General features: G+C 34.4%; 2 protein-coding genes across 2 annotated transcripts; both read right to left on the minus strand.

Annotated features, from left to right (window-relative positions):
* Positions 1-1,196: 1,196 nt before the first annotated feature.
* LOC132306041 (uncharacterized) lies at positions 1,197-2,805 on the minus strand. Its single transcript, XM_059803238.1, has 2 exons — positions 2,322-2,805; positions 1,197-1,243 (listed from the first exon to the last, which is right to left on the minus strand). The coding sequence occupies exons 1-2, from the start codon at positions 2,803-2,805 to the stop codon at positions 1,197-1,199; spliced, it is 531 nt and encodes a 176-aa protein (XP_059659221.1).
* Positions 2,806-6,009: 3,204 nt separating this feature from the next.
* Positions 6,010-6,957, minus strand: LOC132306043 (uncharacterized). Its single transcript, XM_059803239.1, has 2 exons — positions 6,840-6,957; positions 6,010-6,677 (listed from the first exon to the last, which is right to left on the minus strand). Exons 1-2 carry the CDS (start codon positions 6,955-6,957, stop codon positions 6,010-6,012), a joined length of 786 nt encoding a protein of 261 aa, XP_059659222.1.
* Between the last annotated feature and the right edge of the window lie 3,340 nt (positions 6,958-10,297).

The following is a 10,297-nucleotide window of genomic DNA, read 5'->3' on the forward strand; positions in this document are numbered from 1 at the left end:
GAGTGTTTTAATGATTAAAGATTGAGTCATTGAATGGAAAATACTTCAATCAAGGTACTTATTATGTCACTAGACCACTTTAATGTATAAGGATTAAATCTTTGAAAGGAAATAAAAGTTTTGAGTTAAACTTATTCGAGATCCCTTTGACGTCACGGAGAATGTTTTGAAGAGTAAAGATTGAATCTTTGAATGAAACTAACTCAATAAAGGTACCTATCATGTCATTAAACCTTTTTAATATATAAAAATTCAATCTTTGAAAGAAAATAAGAGTTCCGAGTTAAACTTATTCGAGTTCCATTCGACGTCCCAAAGAGTGTTTTAATGAGTAAAGATTGAATCTTTGAATAGAAATACATCAATCTAGGTGCCTATTATGTCACTAGACCATTTTAATATATAAAGATTAAATCTTTGAAAAAAAATGAGAGTTTCGAGTTAAACTTATTCGAGATCCCTTTCACGTCACGAAGTGTCACACCCCAACCCAATTTACATTATTAACCAAATTGGAATGCATCTAACCATCTGTATTAACCTCCTTCAAATATAACGTCATCCTACATCAGAGCACCTGTTTAACAGTTTACAATTCAAAAACAACCTATAGGCCTGTTATGCAAATTCTGACAAACAAAAAATATTAACGGCAACTTATACTATTAAATTCTATTACAATATTTATATATTAAACAAAAGACGTTCCATTGTTCTTTTTCCCATTCCCACTCAAAAATTCTAGACCTGGCAGTAGCGACCCATCCTTGTACCTGAAAAAAAATATAAATATGGACGGAATGAGCTTTAAGCCCAGTGAATGCAACACTACTACCTCAGAGTAATATAAACAAATATTATCTGATAACTTCAATTAAACTTCATTAATATATTACAGGCATTAAAATATAGTACTCTCCTTCTACGCCAGAGTATGGACCTTGTTTAAATATAGTACTCTCTTTCTTGGCCAGAGTATGGACCTTATTTAGTGTAGTACTCTCTTTCCAGGCCAGAGTATGGACCTTATATAATATATTACTCTCCTTCCAGGCCAGAGTATGGACCATATTTAAATATAATCAAATTATATATATTCATCTTCCATTCACATAAACAACTTCAATACTTCAATTAAACACATCCAGGTATAAACTTCCAGTGAGTACACTCACCTTGGCTACTTTTCAAATTGTCTACTTATCCTTTGATATTGCTGAAGTGATCAGTTCATTCTCCTTGCCTGAACAAGAATATAACCAAGTTATATTTATTTTCTAAAGCGAATTAAATCACAATCATCACCTCAATTACAATTCTCAAACTTTATACACCCTTTTGGCTAAATTCTAATCACATGTCTTTATATAAATTTCCAGCTTGATGACCCCAAAGAAAATAACCATAACCATGGTATCACTTACACAAAACAGCCTTTGAATAAATAAATAACATATAAAAAAAATAGATGATACATATACTGGAACAATTAATTGGATTAATTATTCAAATAACTAAATAATCAACTTCCAACATAGAAATTATAATATAAAACCCCTCACCTTTACTTGAATTCAACAACAATTTAGAGAGAAAACCCCTTTTTTCTTTTCTATCCTCCTCCTCCGTATTTTTCTTCTCTCTTTGAACTATCACTAAATAGCTCACTGTTTTGATATATTTTGTGTGTCTCAACCAAAACAATGGCTTTCTTAAAGGCGGTCCAAACAGGTTTAAAAAGATAGAATTAACCTTATACATATATAGAGTATATTTACATAATTGCGTGTCCTGTGTGTTCGGTCCAGCCTGGTGCTGCCAGCAACCTGACTTTACTCATCTCTATCCATATAAATGATAATTGAAACCTATATATATATACAACTATATATTGCAGCCACCAGCCACCACTTTAAAGCATAATAACTTTAGTCTTGAAAAGTATATAGTCACATGGATGGTGTAAATCTAGTCTCCAGGAAATGTAAATTGTCACATAGCTTATGTGGCATGTGTTACCCAAAGTTTAATAATATTTTCTTCTTCATATACATACATATACAAAACCTCACCATTCAACTACACTTCGGTACACATACACACACATGACATAACAAATGAAAAGTGTATTCCCTGAGTTCTCATTTCTTTTATTTCTTTGATTTAATTTTTTTGAATCAATTAAATAGGTAAATTTAAGCTCAAATAACCATTAAATCAATTCACAATAATAACTAACGGACTAAAAAAAAATTCGGGATATGACAATCTACCTCCCTTAAAATAATTTCGTCCTTGAAATTTAAATGCAAGAAACATACCAAATAAGTGAGGATATTGCATTCGCATAACTTCTTCACTTTCCCAAGTCGCTTCTTCAATCGTATGACCCCTCCACAATACCTTTACCAGTGATATAGTTTTATTCTGTAGCACTTGCTCCCGGCGATCCAAAATCTGTACCAGTTCCTCTACATAAGTCAAATCTTCCTTCACCTTTATCGGTTCTGCAACTAAAACATGAGATGGTTCCGATATATACTTCCGAAGCATAGCCACATGGAAAACATCATGCAATCTTGATAATTCTTTTGGTAATTCCAACCGATATGCCATTGCTCCTATTCGTTCTAGAATCTTGTAAGGTCCAATGTATCTGGGACTTAACTTACCTTTCTTTCCAAACCTCATAATCCCTTTCCAAGGAGAAATACGAAGAAAAACAAAATCACCAACTTCAAATTCCAAATCTCTTCTTTTTCGCACATCTACATAACTTTTCTGTCTATCCTGTGCCACTTTCATACGCTGCTGAATTATCTTCACTTTTTCTGTTGTAAGTTCAATCAATTCTGGACCCAATAACTTTCTTTCCCCCACCTTATCCTAAATAATGGAGTTCTACATTTTCTCCTATACAAAGCTTCATACGGTGCCATTCCAATATTAGACTGATAACTATTATTATAGGCAAATTCAATCAACGGTAAATAATCATCCCAATTACCTTTGAAATCCAACACACAAGCTCTCAACATATCTTCCAAAATCTGAATAGTTCGTTCTGACTGCCCATCTGTCTGCGGGTGAAAAGCTGTACTGAACTTCAAAGAAGTTTTCATGGCTTCATGCAAACTATACCAAAATCTTGAAGTGAACTTCGGATCCCTGTCACAAACAATAGAAACTGGAGCCCCATGCAAACATATGATCACATCAACATACAAACGAGCATATTCCTTTGTAGAATAAGTAGTTTTTACTGCCAGAAAGTGAGCTGATTTTGTCAATCGATCAACTATCACCCAAATAGAGTCATTTCCTCGTTTTGATCTTGGAAGTCCCGTCACAAAATCCATGGTTACATGCTCCCATTTCCACTGTGGAACTGGTAATGGCTGCAACAACCCCGCTGGTTTCTGATGTTCAGCTTTCACTCGTTGACATATCAAACACTTTGCTACAAATTCTGCAATTTCACGCTTCATATTGTTCCACCAATAGTATTCTTTCAAATCCCTGTACATTTTAGTACTCCCCGGATGTATAGCATATATAGAACTGTGGGCTTCATCTAAAATATCTTTCTTCAAGGAAACATCATTTGGAACACAAATTCGACTTTTAAAATACAAAATCCCATCATCCCTAACTATAAATTCAGTTTGCATACCCTCTTGAGCTTCTTTTCTTTTCTTATCCAGGAATACGTCGTGTATTTGTAGCTCTTTAATTCTATCCAGCAACAAAGGTCTCACCGTAACATGTGCAAACAATGCTCCTTTGTTAATAACTGTCAATTCAACTCCCATCAGTCTCAATTCCATAATATTTGCCACCCGTGCACACTGTACACAAGATAGTCTCCCTGAAGACTTCCTACTCAAGGCATCTGCTATTACATTGGCTTTTCCAGGATGATGGTGGATATTACAATCATAATCTTTGATTAACTCCATCCAACGCCTCTGTCTCAAATTTAAATCCTTCTGTGTAAACAAATACTTCAAACTCTGATGATCTGTAAATATTTCACAAAGTTCACCATACAGATAATGCCTCCACAATTTTAAAGCAAAAACAATAGTAGCTAACTCCAAGTCATGTGTAGGATAATTCAATTCATGATTCTTCAATTGTCTAGAAGCATATGCAATTACTTTACCATTTTGCATCAAAACACATCCCAGACCCTGATGTGAAGCATCAGTGTAAATCACAAAACCTTCACCACCACACGGAATAGTTAACATTGGGGCTGACGTTAACTTTTTCTTCAATTCTTCAAAACTTCTTTGGCATTCCTCACCCCACACAAACTTTACTTCTTTCCGGGTCAACTTTGTCAATGGCAATGTGATACTAGAAAACCCTTGGATGAACCTCCGATAATAACCTGCTAATCCCAAAAAACTTCTGACTTCTTCACATTGGTAGGCCTTTCCCATTTCACCACTGCTTCCACTTTTGATGGGTCAACATAAATACCATCCCCAGATACTACATGCCCCAAAAAGACAACTTTATCAAGCCAAAACTCACATATGCTAAACTTAGCAAAGAGTTGTTTTCCCGTAACATCTGTAACACAATTCTTAAATGCTTTTCATGTTTATCCACACTCCGAGAATATATCAAAATATCATCGATGAAGATAATAACAAAAGAATCAACATACAGATGAAATACTCGATTCATTAAATCCATAAACACCGCTGGAGCATTGGTTAACCCAAAAGGCATTACCAAACACTCATAATGACCATATCGAGTTCAAAAAGCAGTTTTTGAAATATCACTATCCTTTACCTTCAACTGGTGATATCCTGACCTCAAATCAATCTTAGAAAACACCTTTGCCTCTTGCAACTGATCAAACAGATCATCAATTCATGGCAATGGATACTTGTTTCTGATGGTCACTTTATTTAACTGTCTGTAGTCAATACACAACCGCATAGTACCATCCTTCTTCTTAACAAATAACACCGGTGCACCCCATGGTGAAATACTAGGTCGAATGAAGCCTTTATCTAGTAAATCTTGCAACTGTATCTTCAACTCTTTCAATTCTGTCGGTGCCATTCGATACGGAGCAATAGAAATTGGAGTTGTTCCTGGTACCAACTCAATGGTAAAATTTACCTCCCTGTCCACTGGCAACCCTGGTAATTCTTCTGGAAACACATCTGTGAATTCCCTTACCACTGGTACATTTTCAAGTGTCATATCTTTATTTTTAGTATCAACCACATAAGCCAAGTAACCCTGACACCCTTTCTTCAACAACTTCCTGGTTTGTATAGCTGAAATGAGACAGTTTGGAATAACATTTCTTTCTCCTGTAAATCTAAATTCTGGCTCCCCTGGTATCTGAAATACAACTTCTTTCCGAAAACAGTCTATTGAAGCATGATACGCAGATAGCCAATTCATACCCAAAATGATATCAAAATCTGGTATACCCAACGGTATCAAATTTACCTTTAACTGTCTATCTCCCAATTGTAACACACAATCCCGGTATTCATTTGCAACCACTACCACTTCTCCCATTGGTGTAGAAATAAACAATTTACTATCTAATGATGAAAGTGGTCTACCCAAATGCATAGCAATAGATGATGCAACAAATGAATGGGTTGAGCCAGGATCAATAAGCACAGTAACATTTTTATCCAAAATAGAAAGTGTACCTGTCACCACTTCTGGTGTTGCTTGAGCATCCTGAAGTGTCATAGCAAACACTCTTCCCTGGGCTTGCGAACCACTTGTAACACCCTTACCTCCTCTTGACGAGTTCCCCTGTGCAAAACCTCTACCAGAACCAGCAACACTGCCCACTGAGGTCATTCCTGTCAACATAGGACAATGTCTCTTCCGATGACCCGGCTAATGGCAATGATAGCACTCTTCTGCTTTCAAGATAGGACAATCCTTCTTCTGGTGACCTTCCTTTCCGCACTGAAAACACCCCCTGCCAGTACCACGTCCTCCAAAACTACCTTGTTATACAGATTGTTGTTCGAAAAACCCTTGACCTCTTCCAATATTTGATGTCTGGCCTTGAGATTCACCACCCCTTCCCCTTCCATACCGCGACCTTTGACTTTTCTGACTTGCAATTCCTTCAGCTCCTTTTGACTGTGATGGCTCAGATCTATTTCTTTTGTATTGTTCCCTTCTTTCTTGCAATTCTTTCACATCCCTTTCGGCAATCATGGCTTTATTCACAAGTCTGTTGTAATCTGTTTCCTCAAACACTGAAACTCTAGACTTAATAGCCGCCTCTAAACCATCCTGGAATTTTGTACATTTATCTTCTTCATTCTGTACAAACTTGGGTGCGAACCTCGATAAAGCTGTAAACTTAACTTCATAATCAACCACAGACATTCTATCTTGTTTTAGGAGAATAAACTCCCGTTCCTTCTCTTTTCTGTAAATTGGAGGGAAATATTTCTCATAAAAAGCTTTAACAAATGGATTCCAGAATATCACCTCTTTCTCTCCTAGAGTGAGCAACAAATGTTTTATCGTGTCCCACCAATAACTAGCTTCATTTTTGAACATAAATGTAGCTAAGTTTACCTTCTGGTCTTCTGCTGCACCCATCACTGCAAATATCGATTCCATTCTTCTTACCCACCCCTCTGCTTCTTTTGGTTTGGTAGTACCTGAAAATTCTGGGGGTGTTAACTTGATAAACCTCTCATAATCAGAGCCTTTCTTCCATTTCTATTGTCTTTCCAGCCTTTCTTGTATCATCATTTGACTCGCCATAAATAGTTTGTTTTGTTCTGCCAAGTCTATTATAGCCTTTTCCATTTTTTGCATACCAGTTAAGCACTCCTGTTCTCTTCTCATACCACCCAGAATAGGTTGTTCCACTTCAGCCTCAACAGGAACATAAGTGGCTTCACACTCAGTTCCATGATAACCACTTTCCCTTTCCATTTCTTTTTATCTGCAATGAATCTCAAATATAACAACATATATATGATACATAATCACCACTTATATCTGTTAGTATAAAATTAAGTCAAATAAATGACTTTACTACACACTTCTTACTGCCACTGCTAGTCTAGACTCTTATGGCCTCCAGAACCTAGAAAACCTAGGCTCTGATACCAAAAGTTGTCACACCCCAACCCAATTTACATTATTAAACAAATTGGAATGCATCTAACCATCTGCATTAACCTCCTTCAAATATAACGTCATCCTACATCAGAGTACCTGTTTAACAGTTTACAATTCAAAAACTACCTATAGGCCTGTTATGCAAATTCTGACAAACAAAAAATATTAACGGCAACTTATACTATTAAATTCTATTACAATATTTACATATTAAACAAAAGACGTTCCATTGTTCTTTTTCCCATTCCCACTAAAAAATTCTAGACCTGGCAGTAGCGACCCAACCTTGTACTTGAAAAAAAATATAAATATGGACGGAATGAGCTTTAAGCCCAGTGAATGCAACACTACTACCTCAGAGTAATATAAACAAATATTATCTGATAACTTCAATTAAACTTCATTAATATATTACAGGCATTAAAATATAGTACTCTCCTTCTAGGCCAGAGTATGGACCTTGTTTAAATATAGTACTCTCTTTCTTGGCCAGAGTATGGACCTTATTTAGTGTAGTACTCTCTTTCTAGGCCAGAGTATGGACCTTATATAATATATTACTCTCCTTCCAGGCCAGAGTATGGACCCTATTTAAATATAATCAAATTATATATATTCATCTTCCATTCACATAAACAACTTCAATACTTCAATTAAACACATCCAGGTATAAACTTCCAGTGAGTACACTCACCTTGGCTACTTTTCAAATTGTCTACTTATCCTTTGATATTGCTGAAGTGATCAGTTCATTCTCCTTGCCTGAACAAGAATATAACCAAGTTATATTTATTTTCTAAAGCGAATTAAATCACAATCATCACCTCAATTACAATTCTCAAACTTTATACACCCTTTTGGCTAAATTCTAATCACATGTCTTTATATAAATTTCTAGCTTGATTACCCCAAAGAAAATAACCATAACCATGGTATCACTTACACAAAACAGCCTTTGAATAAATAAATGACATATAAAAAAATAGATGATACATATACTGGAACAATTAATTGGATTAATTATTCAAATAACTAAATAATCAACTTCCAACATAGAAATTATAATATAAAACCCCTCACCTTTGCTTGAATTCAACAACAATTTAGAGAGAAAACCCCTTTTTTCTTTTCTATCCTCCTCCTCCGTATTTTTCTTCTCTCTTTGAACTATCACTAAATAGCTCACTGTTTTGATATATTTTGTGTGTCTCAACCAAAACAATGGCTTTCTCAAAGGCGGTCCAAACAAGTTTAAAAAGATAGAATTAACCTTATACATATATAGAGTATATCTACATAATTGCGTGTCCTGTGTGTTCGGTCTAGCCTTGTGCTGCCAGCAACCTGACTTTACTCATCTCTATCCATATAAATGATAATTGAAACCTATATATATATACAACTATATATTGCAGCCACCAGCCACCATTTTAAAGCATAATAACTTCAGTCTTGAAAAGTATATAGTCACATGGATGGTGTAAATCTAGTCTCCAGGAAATGTAAATTGTCACATAGCTTATGTGACATATGTTACCCAAACTTTAATAATATTTTCTTCTTCATATACATACATATACAAAACCTCACCATTCAACTACACTTCGGTACACATACACACACATGACATTACAAATGAAAAATGTATTCCCTGAGTTCTCATTTCGTTTATTTCTTTGATTTAATTTTTTTAAATCAATTAAATAAGTAAATTTAAGCTCAAATAATCATTAAATCAATTCACAATAATAACTAACGGACTAAAAAAAAATTCGGGATATGACACGAAGAGTGTTTTAATAAGTAAAGATTAAATCTTTGAATGAAATTACCTCAATCAAGGTACCTATCATGTCACTAGACCATTTTAATGTATAAAAGAGTGTTTTAATGAGTAAGTTTTGAGTCTTTGAATGAAAATACCTCAATAATGTACCTAATATGTCAGTAGACCTTTTTAGTGTATAAAGATTGAATCTTTGAAAGAAAATCAGAGTTTTGAGCTAAACTTATTCGAGTTACCCATGAAGTCACGAAGAGTCTTTTAATGAGTAAAGATTGAATCTTCACATGAAAATAACTCAATAAAGGTACCTATTATGTCACTAAACCATTTTAATGTATAGAGATTGAATCTTTAAAAGAAAATGAAAGTTTTGAGTTAAACTTATTCGAGTTCCCTTCGATGTCCCGAAGAGTGTTTTCATGAGTAAAAATTAAATCTTCGAATAGAAATTCCTCAATCAAGGTACCTATTATGTCACAAGACCATTTTAATGTATAAAGATTAAATCTTTGAAAGAAAATGAGAGTTTTGAGTTAAACATATTCAGGATCCCATCGACGTCCCGAAGAGTGTTTTAAGGAGTAAAGATTGAATCTGCGAATGGAAATACCTCAATCAAGGTACCTATTATGTCACAAGACCAATTTAATGTATAAAGATTAAATATTTGAAAGAAAATGAGAGTTTTGAGTTAAATTTATTCGAGATCCCTTTGGCGTCACGAAGAGTGCTTTAATGAGTAAAGATCGAATCTTTGAATGAAATTACCTTAATCAAGGTATCTATTATGTCACTAGACCATTTTAACGTATAAAGATTGAATCTCTGGAAGAAAATGAGAGTTCTGAGTTAAACTTATTCAAGTTCCCTTTTATGTCCCGAAGAGTGTTTTAATGAGTAAAGATTTAATCTTTGAATGAGAATACCTCAATAATAAACGTATTATGTCACTAGAGCTTTTTAGAGTATAAAGATTGAATCATTGAAAGAAAATCAGAGTTTTGAGCTAAACAGTTTTGAGTTACCCATGAAGTCACGAAGAGTCTTTTAACGAGTAAAGATTGAATCTCTGAATGAAAATAACTCAATAAAGGTACCAATTATGTCACTAAACAATTTTAATGTATAAAGATTGAATCTTTGAAAGAAAATGAGAGTTTTGAGTTAAATTTATTCGAGATCACTTTTACGTTACACAAAGTGTTTTAATGAGTAAAGATTGAATCTGTGAATGAAAATAACTCAATAAAGGTACCTATCGTGTCACTAAACCTTTTTAATGTATAGAGATTGAATCTTTGAAATAAAATGAGTGTTTTGAGTTAAACTTATTCGAGTTCCCTTCGATATCCCGAAGAGTGTTTT

Source organism: Cornus florida, unplaced genomic scaffold (genome assembly GCF_030987335.1).
Source record: "Cornus florida cultivar Cherokee Brave unplaced genomic scaffold, ASM3098733v1 CherokeeBrave_3.0.0_Hap2_Chr05, whole genome shotgun sequence".
In the NCBI taxonomy this organism is placed as follows: domain Eukaryota; kingdom Viridiplantae; phylum Streptophyta; class Magnoliopsida; order Cornales; family Cornaceae; genus Cornus; species Cornus florida.